At 34.0% G+C, this 21,170-nt stretch overlaps 1 protein-coding gene across 6 annotated transcripts in view; it reads left to right on the top strand.

The window, feature by feature from the left end:
* Positions 1-20,734, top strand: part of LOC149785637 (DNA damage-regulated autophagy modulator protein 2-like) — a 149,341-nt gene extending 128,607 nt beyond the window's left edge. For all 6 annotated transcript variants that reach the window (XM_089979459.1, XM_089979458.1, XM_089979454.1 and 3 more), the window contains exons 3-9: positions 8,472-8,525; positions 9,482-9,549; positions 12,190-12,344; positions 13,715-13,895; positions 16,067-16,125; positions 17,102-17,245; positions 18,829-20,734. In XM_089979459.1, coding sequence (XP_089835585.1) covers positions 8,472-8,525; positions 9,482-9,549; positions 12,190-12,344; positions 13,715-13,895; positions 16,067-16,125; positions 17,102-17,245; positions 18,829-18,933 — 766 coding nt within the window. In that variant the 3' untranslated portion in view covers positions 18,934-20,734. The remainder of the gene's footprint in view (positions 1-8,471; positions 8,526-9,481; positions 9,550-12,189; positions 12,345-13,714; positions 13,896-16,066; positions 16,126-17,101; positions 17,246-18,828) is intronic.
* Positions 20,735-21,170: the final 436 nt, after the last annotated feature.

Genomic DNA, 21,170 nt, shown 5'->3' with positions numbered 1-21,170 from the left:
AGCATGGTAATAAATGATATTGTACCAGTAACGTAATAAATGACAGTGTACCAGCATGATATTAAATGACAGTATACCAGCATGGTAATAAATGACAGTGTACCAGTAACGTAATAAATGACAGTGTACCAGCATGGTAATAAATGACAGTGTACCAGCATGGTAATAAATGACAGTGTACCAGTAACGTAATAAATGACAATATACCAGCATGGTAATAAATGACAGTGTACCAGCATGGTAATAAATGACAGTGTACCAGCATGGTAATAAATGACAGTGTACCAGTAACGTAATAAATGACAATGTACCAGCATGATAATAAATGACAGTGTACCAGCATGGTAATAAATGACAGTGTACCAGTAACGTAATAAATGACAATGTACCAGCATGGTAATAAATGACAGTGTACCAGCATGGTAATAAATGATATTGTACCAGCAAGGTAATACATGGTATCACAAAATTAATGGCATAGTTCGACATTGATAAATATGAAGTTAATTTTAACTACATTTTAAACACAAAGCCGAGAGAAAATACAGTGCAAATGATTACGAGATTTTATACGAGATGGTAAAGAACACAAATGGCTTGGGAGTCAAATAGAAGTTGATGCAGACAATTTAATTTTTTTCTTCAAATTTTATTCAACGTATTGCAACGATTCACGCAACTGCTCAGTCAGCTATGCACTTTTCCTTTTATTCACCATGTCCAGTTTTAAAACACCAATAAAAACCTTCAAGAGAGCTTATGGTATATCTCTGTGTCCATCGAGTGTCGTCCGTCCTCCGCCCTTCAGTAATTGTTTGTTACCACACCACGATTTTGATAAGACTTGGAATATAGGTTTATATCATCAATATCTCGGATGAGTTCCTATTATATATATATTAAAATGAAAAGTGACAGAACTGCAGGTAATTGCCGGTAAAGACTAATACATTCGACCCTCCCCCTTCATTTGCCCGCTTATCGTTTAAGACCACCACCCACCCCCAACACTCTACCATTAAAGCAATCGTAGTATTCCGAATCTAAACGTGAGCCAGAAGTATTCTCGTTCTCCGATGCAAGATGGTAATAACGGTACAGCATTGTACACCCACCCACCCCGCCGTAAGTGCTAAAACTCTCTTCTTTCTAAATACCCTACCATTAAATTTAGTTGTTGTACATTTTTATGGTATTTTTTCCATAACTCATCCTTCGGCTTACATTGTCCGTAACTCGTCCTTCGACTTGCAATGTTTTTGATTAAAACTGAAAAGAAAATAAAGCCGTAAATGCAAGCTTTAGAAATAACAAAGTTAATAGTGTAATTTTTAACATTTAAAAATTCGGCACTCTTGGAATATCAATCTGTTTCCTCATTTGTGAGGAAACATCGACATAGAGTGAATAATTATTAACCCGGTTTCCGAGAATTCTGAGTTTGTTAATAACATTAATAAAAATCAAAGTTATCAGACAAATCTATATTCACACGTGATAAACGTAAATAAACCAACTGACATATCATGCTAGATAGTTTATAACTAATTCTTATATCTGTACAAGAATTGTACCCAAAATATAAAGTGAAGCGAAGACGTTTTCTTCAGAAAATCATGTTACGGTGGAATTTAACTTGTGTAAACTATTGGAACTAGAGTCATGACCAAACTTTAATTAAAACAATTTACAAAACGCCTTTTCTTCCCTTATACACTTTTACTTTGTACACTATGGATAAATGCTAGTGATCCATTTCACAGTACTGACGTTTCACTCAGTCTGACCGTCCGTCCGTCCGTCCGTCCGTCCAATTGTCCGTCCCATCGTCACGCTTTCATTTCCGCTCTTTAATTTCAAGCCGTTTATGATTCAGGAATGAAACGTGGCACACTTATACATAATCATTAAAATAGGTGTCACTTACCACACTGCAGAACCTATCTTAATGGTCACGGCTCAATATTTTGGTTTTCAAACACTTTCCTTTCGCTATATATAGCAAATATGTCGTCTGTGATTAAGAAATGAAACTTCTCATCATTAGCGCACGAAATTTGTGACTTCCTATTTTCATGGTCTAGGTCACAGCTCAGTTGTAACTTTTTCTTTGCACTTTCCCTTTCGCTTTGTAATTTTAAAACCGTCGGTCAGAGTTACTGCTGGATATTTTGAGTTTTCCGACTTTCATTTTCGCTCTACTTTATGACTTGATAGCCTTGTGAAATTAAGAATGAAACTTGGTATACTTGCGTATCATGAATAATTGATGTACATGGAACCACAATGGAGTTTCGATCTTCAAGGTCACAATCACGGCTCAGTATTTGAAGTTTTCCATCACACTTTCATTTCCACACTACACAGCTGTTGGAGATTATATGGCTCAACTTGGTATATCCGCGTTTCTTCATTAGCATGTGTGTTGCGTGCCTCTTTTGGGGATCTATCTTCAAGGTCAATGTAATGATGTAATAAGTTGAATTTTCCATTGCCCTTTCCTTTCCACGCTATGGTGGCGCTCTGCATTTTCGTATTTTGCATATAGAATTTTAAAGAAAAAATAATTCAACGGATTTCCTCACTGGTTATACTGGCTGTTTAAAAAAGACCTTGTATATCTTATGTATAATTCAAAGAACCTTTTATTCCCTTTATTTTGGTGTATGATTGATGGTTGTAATATGGGTTATAGAGTATACAGCTTGGCCTTACTCCAGATGTGCACCTTTAAAAACAAAATTGCTAGCTCCACTTGGTCATTTTCACTTCCTGAACTTCAGAGGCAAATTGTTAATAAAAAAAGAGGCGATAACATTTTTTTTACAATTTATATATTTGGTAATTCATTCATTGCACTTTCAGAAGCTGGTATTGTCTAGTCTGTCGAAATTCATTTTTTTCTATTTTAATAGCTGCTAAAGATAGTGTACTTTAGACCAATTCAGGGTGATTTTGTTTCAGCACAAGAGAGCAGTTATTTTAGTTAGCAGTGTGCTTAGATCATTTACAATTTCCACAAGTACATTATCCAAAAAATGTCAGCCACATTACATCAAAGTAGTATAGAGGTATGCCAACATTCTCTCCGCTATGCATGTTTCAAATGCAAACAACTTTAGCATACAAGCTTCTCTCTCTTAAAAGTACAGTAATACCTCGTGCATTCGCGTTTCTAGATTCGCGAATTCACGGATTCGCGAAATTTTCATTGGTACCCTCCACGTACATGTTTTCTTTATTTTATTGAACTGTACCTTCGTTATATGACTTCTGTGACATGAGAAGTTTACCTAGTTTACCTTCCTGACAATGACAAAGAAAACGTCAGTCATTAAGTTTACAGTCCCATTCGCTACTTGGTTTTGCCTTACTGTGAGTGCAAAAGAAAACGGCAGCCAATGAATTGGTATAGGGGTAATATATCAGTATACATGTACCGTACTGTAAATGCGCTAGTGTGGCAAATACCCATTAGGCGATACTGTACTCTATTTTTACGTCAACCATTTATTTCTCTTTTTAAGGGTAATGTATTAAGCTAACTTTTAAATGAAATTAAAGTGCTTTGTGAGCATGATTTGGGTCATATTTAGGGTTTAAACCCTAGAAATAAGCATTTATTAGCATTTTTAGTGACTCGTACCAAACATTCGCGATTCCTTCTGATACGCGACTGGTTCTGGAACCTAACCTCGCGAATGTTCGAGGTATTACTGTACATAACAATTGGTGAGCGCCCACTTTAATTTTAGTACAATTTGATGGGAAGGGATAACACGTGATACAACCATATCTGATCACTTCAAAGAGTGTCGCATTCAATATTTAGAGCCCTGTATTGAGGGTCAAGGTCTCATATCACCATTTGAGGTTTTAGTCATATTTTTACTGTTATAAATAGATTAAATTTTGTCCCGTTTCCACACTTTGTTATGCAGATGTCTGAATGAATTTAAATGGAAACATAATGACTGTAATACATAAATATCAAATAATGTCGCTATTTTTGCATTTCTTTATATCTTGAACTTTATTTTAAAATATAAATTTAGTCAGTGCAGTGCATAGACCTGGATATGACAACTAGTATGCAGTGGACCATCAGCTTCCTTTTCTTTGGTTTTATAGTACTCCAATTCTAAATAAATATGGGCTTCAGCCATCAACTTTTGACCTGTCTTTGTTGGAATTAAAACGATAACATTGACCTGGTCGTCAATCGCATTACCGACATTGTACGAGAGCATGGCTCCAAACTGAGGTCGATTCTCGGACATTAACTGAACATAAACACCGGTATTTTCGATCAATCAGTTTCTTTGTGTATATATTTTTTTAAGTTGCTGGTTTTCTCATCAGAGGATTGTTATCATGTCGTGCAATGAGCTAGCCAGAAAACACGAACATCGCAAGTGACTCACGGACTAAAGCTTCCGTGGTCAGATCTTTTTTGGGAGTGGGGGAACAACTCGGAGATGAGACATCGAATTATTTCCTACATAGAATATATTTTAGCCGAATTTAACTGTAGCGCATACAATTTTATTGCGTCGAATTCTTCTTCATGAAACTAAGCCATTAACTGAAACTTAGTGTTTTATTCAGGAGAGAGAGAGAGAGAGAGAGAGAGGGATTGGCCTGCAATAGCCTTTGTTCTTGCTTATGCTTCGATTATGACGTTTTTTTTTTTTATAAATCTGTTGCTGTCTTATTTTTCATTAAAGCCATTTCTCATATATCTAGATTGTTCATCGATTATATATTTCAGATTAAGTTTAATTACATCAAGCCCCGATAAAGTTTGTGTCCGGAGCCCTGGTCTGCTGAATGCTGTGTCTGGGCAAGAACAACGTCTCTTTATTTGTGCTATAATATTACATAGCTCACAACGACCCACGACCTCAAGAGCCCAAAACATTTTTTTTTAAATATGTTTAAAATTTTTTACTCAGTACGAGGAATAAAGGGAATAGTCAAGTTGACAATTTCGTATTTTAGGCATTTTCTGGGCAACTCTGTTTAAGCTAGACTACGAGATTGTTTCCTGATATACTCCTGGGCTACCATCTGATTTTTTAAATTTGTCTGTCCCTGTAAATGTATATACGTTGTCCATACATTTAAGTGTTGAATACATCTTTTCATTTGCTAAGTTATTCAAACCATCGCACAAATGACAGTAAAGTTGCCACGAGCCTCATGTTTAAATTTTCTTCTCAAATGTAACACAGTTTTCTCCCCTAACGATAAAGCCTTTTCAAAATGTACAATTTAAATGACACAATGTGTATACCAATAAAGCTTATCTGTTTAATCATATCATTGTCTAGATGTACACTACATGGAGTGAAGTTTTCCATCTATTAGATCATTGGATACAGTCATTAATACTGCTGCTGTGGGATTTCCCTTAAATGATCGATTTGTATTATTCATAGCATTTAACCGCAGACTGATACACTCTCCACTTAGTAATAAATGTAACGCTGATTCGAACGAGCACGATTAGTATTTTGATCATGCAACATAGCTTATTATTTCCTCGTTAGCGGGCTGGGGTATGCACAGTAGTTTGTTCTGTTCTCTTAAAACTGTTGTCTGTAAGTCGATATTTTTAAGTAAGCCTGTGCCAATATAGTATGATACATCGCCCGTCTCAAGAAATTTGCTCAAAAATTTCCAAAACCAAAGAAGGGCACGCGTTTCGACAGTCCTTTATCGGACTACTAATCTACAACGACATAATATTTTATGGCGAACTATTACATTCTTGAAAAACCATAACATTAGTTTCCATGTTATTGTGGACAAACAAAATGAGAGATAGACGGATGGACGTAAAGAAAGAAAACCAGACAGACAGACAGACATATGCCGATACCTTGATAGGGCTAAACGCAGATAGAAAAGCTGAATGATTGATATATCGATTAGTTGATTGAAACATCTATCCATCCATCTATACGTACGTACGTACATACATACATTCAAACATACATACATACATACACACATCTACCTACCTACTTGCATGCATGCATACATACAAACCTACCTACCTACCTCCATACATACATACATACATTAAATGGTAGGCAGGTGCTTTGAAAAATGAAGAGGTAAGTAGGTACTTAGGCAATTGGATAGGTAAGGAGGATCAAGGGACGTATAGAAGTTGGTTGTTACAGGTAAGATAGTGGATAGATATTAATGTAGGGGAGTAGGTAGAACCACCATGATAACATATAGATATAGGTATCTCACACGATTCAGTTGAACATTGCAAATATTGCAAATACCCTTAGACTGAACCACGTGTTGTGTACGAAATCTACTGGTTGGTGATCACGTGAAGTGTGCGCTTAAGACACTTTTGCAAGAATGCAGACTCTTAGAGGGCACGTAATCTTATCAGTACCATTGCAAAGAACTATCTTATATCAAACGTACTCAGTTACGCAAGGAGGTCACCTCGAGGATTGCGATAAAGTTAGAACCGATGTGAAAGCTACTCTAGATATAGGCCATCTTATCCCAAAAATGTAAAACATTGAATATTAAGTTTGCTGCACCATGATTTTTTCTTTATATCATGGTACAATTTCTCTGTCAGTTACATACGTGAGAACGATTACTTTTTTCTCTGAAACTTGAAGCACAAGAAAAACAACAAATGTTTGTTTTTAAAGGATGATTATTGTAAAACGTTAATTTAAAGCGTTAGGCTGACTAAATCCACACATCTTCCAGGCAGTAATACAAAATCTAAACAAATGATTTCGCAGTGAGGAAGAATATGTATTGTACGCACATACTTTTAAAATGTTTAAAATAAATGTAACAGTTGTGTGTGATGGGAAATTACTCTAATACGATATTCTTCGTTCGTTTTCATCTCTCTCACGTACCCCCACCCCCACCCCCACCCCCCACATACACCTTACTAGGTACCTTACTTTATTGCAACACACAAATATGTTCATGGACTGATTGATAGATTGATTATATCGCGTCAAGGCAATGGAGTTAAGTGTCTGCCCAGAGAAATGCCACGCCGGTCGATCTCACCTGATCCAAACAAGATTCGAACCCTTATCCTTATAGTCACGAATCTGGCATGCTAACCACTGAGCCATCGCGGCTTCTTAATACACAAACAGGCATATAAAACCGAGAAATCCCAAACCATGGAAAGGTTTTTAGCTTTCTTGTCTATTTTAGTTTCGATTATTACTTCACAACATGGACGTTATTGTTATAGGGTTTAGCGCCATTTTTCAGAACAGGATAGGCTATACATGGCGGCAAGTATTAATGATGGAGGAAGAACCCGGGTAAACCCCGGAAAGAACCACCGACCCACGATAAACTACCGGCAAGCTTTCTCACATACCAACATTGGTCGAACCCGAGACTCAAACCCACGCAGACAGAGATGAGATGGCAGTGTTCCGTAACGGTGAGCGCTTCAGACCACTCGGCCACTAGGGACCCCCCAACGTGGACGTTGAATTCTAAAAAGAGTCATAGTATCTTGCTTATGAAACATTAATCCAGAATGTGATATTAACATATACATATCCACGACCCACGACTAATGAATAGATTTTTCATTTAGTTATAACTTTGTTTAGAAGGTATGACACGATTCCTCAAAATCACACGTACGTACGTATGTATGTATGTATGCATGCGTGTGTGTGTGTGTATATATATATATATATATATATATATATATATATATATATATATATATATATATATATATATATATCGCATATGTCGTTGTATAATGCTCAAGATCTTCACTGTTTGCTCTTTGTCATCAGCTGAAGAAATAACGCAGGTCATAATCACTGCATGTTGTAATTGCAGGTTTGAATTTATGACGTTCGCAGACCGGCTTGCGTGTTACTCTTCCGAAACTTTTTTTTTTTTTTTGTTTTTGTTTTTGTTTGTTTGTTTTTACTGAAGGCAGTCCAGGACCCGTTTTTTAAGTGAAGGAAATCCAGGGCCCATATTTGTTTGTTTTTTAAGTGAAGAAAGTCCGGGCCCAATTTTTTTTATTTACTGAAGGAAGTCCAGGGCCAAATTTCTGCTAAATTTCACAATATTTTTTACTCAGATTTGGATCTTTTAAAAAATATCTTGAATATATTAGACGAATATTATTATGGATTATTAAATATAAATAAAAGAATAATATCTTGAATTGGGTCGGTAAAAATCCATGTTTTTATGTATTTCTTCAAATTTGAGGAATTCTATCCAGCCTTTTCTTAAAAAAATAACAAGCTTTTCACGTGTGCAATTTTCAACTTAAAATGTTATTATTTTTATCCTTTTTACTAAATCTACTCTACAAAAATCCCAAATATACTATCAGTAGGATTAACAATCAAGATAATCCTTATCTCAATTTGAAGAAGTATATTGAGTAATACGTGATGTTCTTACCTATTTTTCAGTTATATCATAGCCGTTGCCAACGACCACGTTGAGCCAGATTTTCCGTACATAAGGTAAGTCTCATTCTCGGCCTTTGCTTTCAGTGTTGCCTAAGAATAGAATGCATAACACTGATATTTGCACGGGCGACACATCCTTCGGTATTACATCAGGATCTTTTCTGTGAAAGGTAGCCCTTGTTTAATTCTGATATGAACCATACGTGTGCAGAAGTGATAAGAGTTTTTGCGTGCCAAAATGAACCAGCTAAAATAGAAGCTCCACTTAACTTAATTCAAATGATATGATATTCTTCGATATGGGAGGAGAATGAATGCAGTAGAAACTTCATCTGTTCCTAATACACGAGTAGACGGCTGGTTTAATTTGAGTAATGATGTACGGAACTTGATATTAGTTAAGTACTTAGTGATGTACTGCATCGTACAAGTGAGGCAAACAATACACAATTCCTCGTTTTAATTATTGCCTTATATCCATAAATAAATATAAATCATATTTACACAGGCTGCGATTTCCATGCGAAAATAGCTCCCAAGGATGATGAATGAACAGGCTTTCAAGCGAGGTTATCTCCTATTATTTATCAACGTAAACACAATGAGATAAAATAGACGCATGCTCTTTTCCAGGATAAAATTAGCATGGCTTTTAAATGTCTCGTTCATATTCGAATTTGTATTGCTGATTGCATAAAATTCCTACTTAATTAATGACCAATTCATTTTTTCGTCAGACGTGGTTGTATTTTTATTCATTCATCAACTATATGCATCATTTACCAGTTTGAAGTTTTAAATTAATTATCGTTTATTTCAACGAATACCAATTTGTTAATTGTTCGGGTCTTTTTGGTTGGGGTCGGAATTAATAAATCAACCATTACTCAGTCAGTTACTCACTGAGATGCGTGATTGATTGATTGATTGATCGATCGATCGATTGATTGATTGATTTTTACCTGTTGGTAATTAAATTAATGATTGAATCATTGATTAATTGATTGTAGCCACACTGCTATAGAGGCGCCAGAGCGATGTGTATTCGGACAGATGGTCAACATCGGTGCTGTTATGTGTAAGTAGAATTTTATCCGCAATAGTAAAGTTAAAGTTTAGTCAAGAAAAGTTGGTTCGTTGGCTCACGTGCATAAAGATTTATATCCATAATTAAGCCACATTATAGATAACACAGCTTAAATTAACTTTTCATGTCAAACATTTCTGGACAATCCTATCAGGGGTATATTTACCATACATGTATATATGTATTAGTCAATGTAACAGAATATCAGAAAAATATCCATGCCTTTTTTCTGATCTTTTATTACATTAACTAATTTTTCTATGTATTATCTGGCACATGGACCGATTAATTTTTGTTCATATATATATATATATATATATATATATATATATATATATATATATATATATATATATATATATATTACTCGTTTACTATATACTTCTAACATATTGCTATATTTCGATACACCCGATATTCTTGGAACCAATTTACATAGAATCAATTTCTTTTCTCCGTTTCTGACCAGAAAATAGCCTATGGTGTGCATGGATTTAAAAGAAAAAATTAGATAATCAATATGACCTCGTACAACATAAATCACCTTAACAAAACAGTGAAAACGAGGTAATTTATGGGAATTCTCCACTGACCTTTGTAAGTTCTTACATTCAGTTGCGAGTGGTTTCCTTGTATTGGTGCTTAGGTCGAGATTTTGTCACGATTCGTTTTAAGTTTTTTTCTTCCTATTTGATCGTGTACACGCATGTATGAATGGATTGTGGGTAAAGTACATTCTGATTTTTACTCTCCTTTCAACAAGTGATCGTGGCTGCTTCATGAAGTCAAAATCACATCTGCACTAATTTCCTTTATGTTATTAAATGGTTATTTGCGCATATCCAAGGTCGTGTTTTTACCCATCTTAGTGATACAACGATGTTTAGTTTTAGAAGTGAAGTCGGCATGTTTACCAAGAAGAAATTAGTTTAATGATGGGTTGTTGGGTTTGTTTAAAATATATTTATTTCAGTCTGACTAAAATCAGATCTCCGCTGTCCTAAGTGAAAGATATGCCGACGACCGCTAAAGGGTCATGTTCTGGTGACCTTTGAATTAGCCAATGGATGCAGCTTTAAAAGATCTGAAGTGAATCAGATCGTTCGGTACACATTCATGCTCGTCATCCACACTGCTTAGTCCCCAAACGCGAAGATATAAGACTTCATCTGATTGGTTGATAAAATTAGCGAGTATGATAATAACATAGGTTACCAGAACATCACCCGTAAGAGGTTGCTGTCAGATGTTCGTGTATAACAGCGGAGATCTGACGTTAATCAGATTTATATTTCTTTTAAGCTGTATTTCACCGAGATTTGTACTGTTCTAACACGGAATAGGAGAGATGGACAAAATTCCCCGAAGCCCCACTGGATCACCCAACGATTTTTAATTTTTAGATACGCTATGACCCAATGATATTTATATTTTCACCAATCTTGACTGGAAATAACATCGACCTATATGTCGAAAACCATCATTTACATTGACACAGAAAATGGAATTCGCTATGACCCAATGATGTTTATATTTTCACCAATCTTGACGGGGAAAAAACATCGACCTATATGTCGAAAATCATCATTTACATTGACAAAGAACGTGGAATTCAACCACTCCCAGCGCTATATTTAGTACTTTTAGTAGGGGAGGGCCAATTTATTATCGTCTATGTTTACAAATATTTTAAATAAAATAAGATATTTGTACAAAAAGCTTTTTTTCTGTTTTGGCTGATCTTATCACTCCTATGTTGGGGGGGGGGGGGGCCGAGTGGCCGAGTGGTCTAAAGCGCTCACCGTACCGGATCACTGCCATCTCACCTCTGTCTGCGTGGGTTCGAGTCCAAGGCTCGGCTAGCGTGGGTACGTGGGAAAGCCTGCCAGTAGCTTCTCGTGGGTCGGTGGTTCTTCCTTTCAATCAGTTATACTGGCCGCCATGTATAGCCTATCTTGTGCTGACAAATGGCGTTAAACCCTAGAACAACAACAACAACAACCTTTGTCAAGATTGTTGTAATAGTACTTTAGCTCCAGATTTCAGAGTTTGTTGCATATTTTTGTCTCATTGATGTATCCATCGATTTGGCATGACGACTATACGTGTGGATTTGTCTGCAAATTATGGAATTTCAATTGTTTGTGCTTATTTGTTTGTTTAAAAAAAGTTTTTTATTCCAATTTTACAAATTACAAGTCAGCACTATGTCTAAAAATTATTTTTATTTTTTTGTTGTTCTTCGAGTCCACTATTATGTTTCATACAGTCTGAATAGATATTTTGAATGCATATTATTAGTAAATATAGAAGTTTTTGCGAATACTGTACTTAATAGATATTTAAATAATCATCTGTGAAAAAAACTAAGTTTTCCAGAAAATGCCAATTAGATCCTTTTGGGGACAGTACTTTGTATTCATTTGTAGTTTTGATATTTTGAATGTTTCTCCTTTGAAACTTAGTTTCGTCTGTCTGAGATAGACCATAACATAGGATAGTTCAATCTAAAGAATATATATATATATATATATATATATATATATATATATATATATATATATATATATATATATATATATATATATATGACATGTATAATATGACTGTTTATCTCAACCCAATTTGCAGTGTTCATGAATATACTGTTGCGGTATTTGTACATCAAGACATCTCTGGTACGGAAGACGATTAAGTTTAACAGCCGGTGGTACAAGATCAATCTTACTTGTCTCATCCTGGGTTTCTTCTCTGCTTTTGGTCTCAGCATGGTGGCCAATTTCCAGGTAAAAGAAAATCCAATCTCACTGAATATTTGCTTAGTAATTGGTCTGTGTTTTGTCTGTCCAGGTGTCTGTCTTTTAATTTTCAGATTATCGATTTTTCTTTGTGTTTGCGTCTCTTTGCTCTGTCTTTGTATTCTATCTCTATAACCTGAGAGGAGGTTCAGTCTTCAAACTGTGTGCTGCAAATCCATCAGTCATCTTGTGTCTGTCTCTCTGTCTGTCTGTCTGATGTAGTAAGTTACAGTTACAGTAATTTCATTATGCAGTGACCTTAATGAATATGATACCTGCCATCCCATAAATTCTAATATTCCATTCTGGCCTTTTAATTGATTGCTATTTTGTTGTCATGTAACTGATGGATTAATCAGTAAAAACTGTCAGAGAAATACTGATCCTCTGAATCAGTCATTGATCAAATCAACCAACCAGAATATAAAAGTCATTACTACTATAATTATCCTACCATCAGGGTTATCTGGGTGCTTTCAGAAACACATCAAAAGGCTTTACTGGTATTCTGGGGCTGATCACCAGTTATTATGTACTTTTGAGAGAGTGATGTATGTAAGGTGAAGTTGTTTGCATTTAAAATATGCACAGTGGAGAGAATTTTGGCATACCTCTATACTACTTTAATGTAATATGGCTGACATTTCTTTGGATATTGTACTTTTGGAAATTGTAAATGATCTAAGCACACGGCTAACTAAAATGACTGCTCCCTTGTGCTCCAAAAATCAGCCTGAATTTGTCTAAAGTACACTATGCTAAGCAGCTATTAAGATAGGGAAAATGAATTTTGCTGGGCTATATAATACCAGCTTCTGAAAGTGCGATGAATGAATTACCAAATATATAAAATGTAAAAAAAAAGTTATTGGCTCTTTTTTTGTACAATTTACCACTGAAGTTCAGGAAGTGAAAATGACCAAGTGGAGCTAGCACTTGTTTTGAAAGATGCACATCTTGAGTCGGGCCAAGCTGTATACTCTATGACCCATATTACACCTATCAATCATACACCAAAATAAAGGGAATTAAAGGTTATTTGAACTATACCTAAGATATACAAGGTCTTTTTTAAATAGCCAGTATAACCAGTGAGGAAAGCCGAGGAAATTCTTTTTCTTTTAAATTCTATTCAAAATACTTAATTGTGTTCATTTTATTACTAATATTGTAAGGTTCCATTAACAGTAAAATTATTGTAGTGATAAAAGATGTGTTTGATTATTTGCATATAGTTAATTATATTTAAAAAAATGAAATATGATATAAAATAACTTTGCTTTTGTTTTTCTCTGTGATCGCCACATGACAGTATATTATTATTATTAGATTATTATTATTATTATTATTATTACCAGACAGAAGTTCAGCGTGGTCCACACTATGTTGGTGCAGGTCTAGCCTTCGGCCTTGGAATGATCATATGTTGGATTCAGTGTGCCATTTCTTGGAAAGTCCACTACAAACTCAATAATAAATCAGTCCTTCTGATTATCCAGATCATCATTTCATCTTTGCTGACCACTTCTGGATTGATCTGTATCCTTACTTTCATATGACACTGTTTAAATTTTAAAAAAACTTAATGCTTGCTTGAATTTTACTTGCGTTATGAAGTTTACAGCCATTTACCTCTCATATCAAACTACCTTATGTACTCACTTATAAGTCGAGTCAAACTGCAAAAATTAAAGATCCTGATCTGCTGTTGCATAATGTGCCTGCAGATTAGGGACTTGTTTGTTTGTTCTACTGATTACTCATATAACGACTGCACAGACCCAGGTCTGCTGGTGCATCATGCAGTGACAGATCTGGGTCTGTGCAGATTGTAGTTGGACTTATAAGTGAGTATATATGGTACCACAAAAGTCTAGTGAAAATGAAATTTGAAATTTTGATATTGATAAACCAATGAATATGAAGGTGATGGGTGTTTGAATCAACTCAGTTTGAATGGTGTTTTATTAATTTGAACTAGCAATGCTGTTAATAAGTAATTTCCTTATCTTGCTTCTTGTGTTTGAATACCTATACCTATGGATATTTTGAGGGAACTCTTCATTTGAAGAGGTGACAAATCAGTCCATATCCAGAGTCAAACTTTATTTATTCTGTGTTATTTGAATAGCAATTTTTAACAACATAGTATCAGTCTAAACAGTCAAACTCAACAGTTACTGAGTAGAGGTGCACATTATTACCAGTTCACCACAGTATTTTATTTTATAAAATTATTGAATACTAGACCATCCTTAATTCTAAATCAATTATTGAATACTAGACCATCCTTAATTCTAAATCAATTATTGAATACTAGACCGTCCTTACTTCTAAATCAATTATTGAATACTAGACCATCCCTAATTCTAATTCTAAGCCAATTATTGAATACTAGACCATCCTTAATTCTAAATCAATTATTGAATACTTGACCATCGTTAATTCTAAATAAATTATTGAATATCAGACCATCCTTAATTCTAAATCAATTATTGAATACTAGACAATCCTTAATTCTAAATCAATTATTGAATACTTGACCATCGTTAATTCTAAATAAATTATTGAATATCAGACCATCCTTAATTCTAAATCAATTTTGAATACTAGACCATCCTTAATTCTAAATCAATTATTGAATACTAGACCATCCCTAATTCTAAATCAATTATTGAATACTAGACCATCCCTAATTCTAAATCAATTATTGAATACTAGACCATCCCTAATTCTAAATCAATTATTGAATACTAGACCATCCTTAATTCTAATTCTAAGCCAGTTATTGAATACTAGACCATCCCTAACTCTAAATCAATTATTGAATACTAGACCATCCTTAATTCTAAATCAATTATTGAATACTATACCATCCTTGCTTCTAAATTAATTATTGAATACTAGACCATCCCTACTTCTAAATGAATTATTGAATACTAGACCATTCTTACTTCTAAATTTATTGTTGAATACTATTGCCATCATATTAATGCTTGACATTTCCCTCCAATTTATTGTATAAATATTTATTATCATTAAGACAAGAGACATGGGTGTATATGGTAGTTTTAGTTGAAAGGATTTTAAGTGGTCAGATATGGTAATGTTAGAAACAAATAGTACCTAGATCACATCTGATACTGATAAAGATTCTGACCCATAGGAGTTGGAGTCTGTATTTGTCATCACTGTTGTTTTGATAAACTATTGCAGTGGTGTAAAACTACCAATTTGTTCTCTGTAAAGGGCAGTCACCTTGAGCCCTAGCTTGGGTGAACATTAAAAATTGGCTGGGAATCTACTTTGTGTTGGATGCTATTGTTTGCAACTTTTGTACCCCCCCTAACAAATACTAGATCATCCTTACTTCTAAATCAATCATTGAATACTAGACCATCCCTAATTCTAAATTAATTATTAAATACTAGACCATCCTTAATTCTAAATTAATTATTAAATACTAGACCATCCCTAATTCTAAATCAATTATTGAATACTAGACCATCCCTAATTCTAAATCAATTTTGAATACTAGACCATCCTTAATTCTAAATCAATTATTGAATACTAGACCATCCCTAATTCTAAATCAATTATTGAATACTAGACCATCCTTAATTCTAATTCTAAGCCAGTTATTGAATACTAGACCATCCTTAATTCTAAGCCAATTATTGAATACTAGACCATCCTTAATTCTTAATCAGTTGGAATTGCAAAAGGAATATATAAAGCAAGGGATAATGCAGGGCATGGAACAAAATGGGTAAGTTTTAAACGGCATACAAGAACTGCGGTAGCTCATTTGCCTGAGCATTGGACTCATAATCCAAGGCTCACCGGTTCAGTCATCCACCCAGGCCAGCCCAGGTCAGCTGCCATGTTGTGTCCTTTGGAAAGGGACTTAACTCTACATTTCCTCTGCATAACATAGCCATAATGTTTTTAAAACTGCTGTTAACACCATCAACAAGAACCAAACAATCAGCATGGATATTATTTATCTTGTAATGAAAATAGGTTCAAATAATGAATGTTTCTATTCTGAATTGTATCTGTGTATTAATACAACATTTATTTATCATCTACGTTTATGTGACAATGTTATTTGCTATGTATTTCTTTCAAATATTACCAAAGTATATTAGAAGACAAAATCCGTAACAATGAGGAGTCTCTACATTGTAGGAGTAACTTCGATACAAATAGATTACAAGCTTTAGTTATTGACACTGTTAGTATCATAAATGAAATTCTCTGGAAAGTTAACCAAAAAATTCCATCTCTGTGTTTGCTGAGTAATTTTTGACTGTTCAAATTTAGACTTTGAGTAGTAATATCAACTACTGTTTCATGAAATGCAGTGTATCACGCGTGAATTGCACTGTTTTGAGGTATGATAGGTTTTGAACTCAGCAGGTGAGACATGAACTTAGCATTATTTGAGAACAAGCTAAAGGCAGTTATTAATATTTTACCAGTAACTGATGTAGAAGTCATGTGACATTCTAAACAACTTTAACATGGCATGATTATGATTGTTAATGCCACTGCTGTCAAAGCAGGAAATATCATACCTACATGTTGCCAAAGAACAGGTGAGATTAAAGTAGTACAGGTATTATATATAAACTATATTAAAAACAAACATAATGTCAGTAGTAAGCTTCAGAAAAATGTATTGGATTGTTTTTGCAAATGAACACCAAATCAGTTTTTAAATTAATGTAGTTTTATTACAGAATGTGCTAAGAGAGGTATATTTGACATCCACAGTCACAGAGTGGATCCTGGCAATATTCATCCTTATGTTCACTCTTACCTTCATACCAGAATTCAAAAGGATTACAATATCTGACCCCCAGGTTGAATTAGTTTCAGATCAGGTACATTCTCTCTCTCTCTCTCTCTCTCTCTCTCTCTCTCTCTCTCTCTCTCACACACACACACACACACACACACACACACACACACACACACACACTTCATGTTTAAGCCCACCTTCCTTAGTATGTTTTTTTATATGACGTTCTCAAAAGTTGCTATGTGCCTCTTGGCATGTTGCTACTTTTCAGTGTTGGAAAACTGTTTTAGTCACTTCAGGCAATGGTAGTTAGGTGCTGAAAAACTATTGTCCATACATTTAACTGTACATTCATATAATTATACATATATCTAATTGTACAGTGTACATATATATAATGTATAATTTAGTATTCTATAACAATGTGACAGAGGAAGCTAGTTATGACAGTTGATTAATTTAGGAAGTTGATTTAAATTAGATGACTCTTTTCCGTGCAGGACTTTTGAGAAGAAAAAAATTCATTAACCTAAGAAAAAAATTGTTACATTATGAATAATGACCATGCATCATGAGGGATTTGAATAGATGGATAAAAACCAGTACAATTCACACATTTCATACATAAGGATTTGAATAGATGGATAAAGAAACAGTAATATTCACGCATTCCATGCATGGGTATTTGAATATATGGATAAAGGAACAGTACAGTTCACACATACATGAATATTTTAATATATGAATAAAGGAACAGTAGTACAGTTTACACATTTCATGCATAGGTATTTGAATATATGGATAAAGAAACTGTATCATTCACACTTTCCGTACATGGTTATTTGAATATATGGATAAAGAAACAGTACAGTTCACACATTCCATGCATGGGTATTTGAACACGTGGATAAATGAACAGTAAATTTCACACATTCCATGCATGGGTATTTGAACACATGGATAAATGAACAGTACAGTTCACACGTTCCATGCATGGGTATTTGAATATATGAATAAAGAAACAGTACAGTTCACACATTCCATTCAATGGTATTTGAATACATGGATAAAGAAACAGTACAGTTCACACATTCAGTGCATGGGTATTTGAACACGTGGATAAATGAACAGTAAATTTCACACATTCCATGCATGGGTATTTGAACACGTGGATAAATGAACAGTACAGTTCACACGTTCCATGCATGGGTATTTGAATATATGAATAAAGAAACAGTACAGTTCACACATTCCATTCAATGGTATTTGAATACATGGATAAAGAAACAGTACAGTTCACACATTCAATGCATGGGAATTTGAATACATGGATAAAGAAACAATATAGTTCACACATTCCATACATGGGTATTTGAATATATGGATAAAGAAACAGTACAGTTTCCATGCACTGTGATGGGGCATCCATGTTGCAGAATTATATTTCTAGTTCTCTAAACTTTGTCAATTCTTGAAGTTCTATATTTTTTTAAATACAAATTTTATTTAGCTTTGGAATTGCAGCAAAGCAACTGTTCATCAATTAAGAATCGCTGGTGCAACTTAAGTGTAAGATGACTGTACAGATACCATCTTTGAACATTATCATCATCAACAACTACAACAACAACAACAACACCATAAAAGCAGTGTTTCTCATTTCAGGAGATCCAGGTCATAATCAACGGTACCACACCAGTTTCACAGGCAAATGGCAGTTCTGTTACTGATACAGAGGAAGACAGAAAAACAAGTAGTACAACTACTTGAAATTTCATTTTGGGGGTGTGGATGGTTTTAGTGATTTTGTGGCATTCCTTCATCTCAGTTTCTGGTGCTAATGGTTCACAGCGCATGAGTGTAGAAACAATAAAACAATTTTGTGCCCTTCTAGAGGATCATGCTGAAGACAAGTGAACCTTCCCTATATATATATATATATATATATATATATATATATATATATATATATATATATATATATACCAAAGCCTTGTTTGGTCTATTAAAGGTAATGATTTTAATTGGAATCAAAATGCTGTTAAGTTTTACCAAAAGTAAGATTGTATCATTTTTTTAAAGAGTATGATCATTTTTTGACCAACAGTTATTTACACCTGCTTTTAATCAAAGTGTGAACTTCTAACTGAAGTTAATTATGTATACAAGTTGATTTTGTAGTCAAATTTATGTACATACCCAGTTACTATTTGTATGTTAATTACATTAAGTTATTTTATTATAGCATTGAATATTAAATTTTTTTTTTAAGACTTCAGCCCCTCCTTGCCTTATGTCATAGTGTCTTTTATCTTATAGGAAAAATAGATTGTGTTACTAATAATAGTTACAATAAATGGTCTTACTAAAATTAGGAAGAAAGTGTACATTTCTTGGCCTCTACAGTCAGTTTGCCAAGGGAGGTAACTCAAATTGTGGTTAATGATCAGATCTTATAGCATTTATCTTCCTTGGATATGGTTCCACTGATGGTAAATACTTGAAGAAAAGCAGAATATACTATGTAAATATAAATTCTCTAATGGTGTGCGAAGAAAAACTATTTAGTAAACTGTTAGGTGGATTTGGAGTAGTATTTTTATGTTTTTATTGTAATGAAAAAGACGCAATATCAGGAGTTATGTTCTTCCTTTTCGTCTTATGTACATTATTTTCACTTGTTCAAACAGTCACCAGTATTCTGAGGACTTTGATTATGATAGGAATTTATTGAACACAATATATATGAGTTTTATTTTCCCAGATTTACTGGCATAGGGCTTGTAAACATATTTTAAATAGATGTCACCAAACCTGGATGGAAATGTCAAAGTTATTAAGATTGGAAATTGTATGTGTTATTACAGAAATCAGCCATGTGACCTACTTTTTTGGGTAAGCTTTGTCATATCCTCCAAAGACTATTAGTCATGTGAAACCATGTAATCATTCCTACCTAAATTGCTTTAAAAAGTGTCTAATCCAGTTTAAATTATATCCAGCAAGGATAAAGCACCCTTGTTACCACTAATTTTAGTAACATGTACAAATTAATGATTTACTTTGACTACAATTTTCAATGGTTCAATGCATTTCAATACTGTGATACAGTTTTCCAATACAATGGCTTTTGTTATTTAACCAACTTGTTTTGTTAAAAAAAATAGAATTTTCAGGGTGCTTTTCATATGTATACAGATACAATAAAGTTGCAGTTTTTAGAAAAAGTGAAAATAAACATTTGTGTCTCCTATTTGCTTCACATATCTATATGGCTGTATATACTGAGACATGCTTGACAGATTTATACTGATTTTTAGTATTTTTTTAGTCCCTGTTTATTCTTTTAAAAATCTTAATTGGGAAATTTTTATTAAAACTTCCATCAAGTGTTCCTTCTAATCCATGATCCAACTTTATGAAAATATCTGAATATTCATGTATATTGTGATTACTTTGTTGATTTGTTTGTAACAAGACTGTTCCTTTTTCTCTGCAGTCTTGTCATTTTGAAAATGTTTTGAATGTTTGTGCAGGAATAAACAATTTTAATAAACATTTCTGTCTTGGACATGTTAAGACTCTTTTTGTCTCAGTGTAAATACATGTATTGTGATTCATTTCCGTTTGGACCTATAATCTATATTCCTATTTATCTTTCTACATTTTTTTCAAAATAAAGGTACTGAATTCCACTTACCCTTTTCATTGAGAAAATTAGGAAAGACATTGTATATGAACATGTAATAAGATTGAACACACTTTTAAAAGAGATTCTTTGAAGCAGTTTCTTACCGTATTTGAAACCATCATGTCTCTATACATGTTCCCAAATGGTCATGCAATTAATCTTTTTACAGTTGATTGAAAAGGACACAAATGAACACATTAATCATATTAATGCTGTTTTCTGTCTGTCAGTCTGTCTGTGTGTCCTGTTCTCAATCAGCCATTCTGTCTGTGTCCTTTTCTCTATCTGCCAGTCTGTCTGTGTGTCGTTTGCTCTT

The sequence above is a fragment of the Sinohyriopsis cumingii genome, chromosome 13, assembly GCF_028554795.1.
Source record: "Sinohyriopsis cumingii isolate HCF-2022 chromosome 13, ASM2855479v2, whole genome shotgun sequence".
Lineage (NCBI taxonomy): Eukaryota > Metazoa > Mollusca > Bivalvia > Unionida > Unionidae > Sinohyriopsis > Sinohyriopsis cumingii.
Note: the sequence above shows the minus strand (reverse complement) of the source record. Positions and strands in the feature narration are given on the sequence as shown.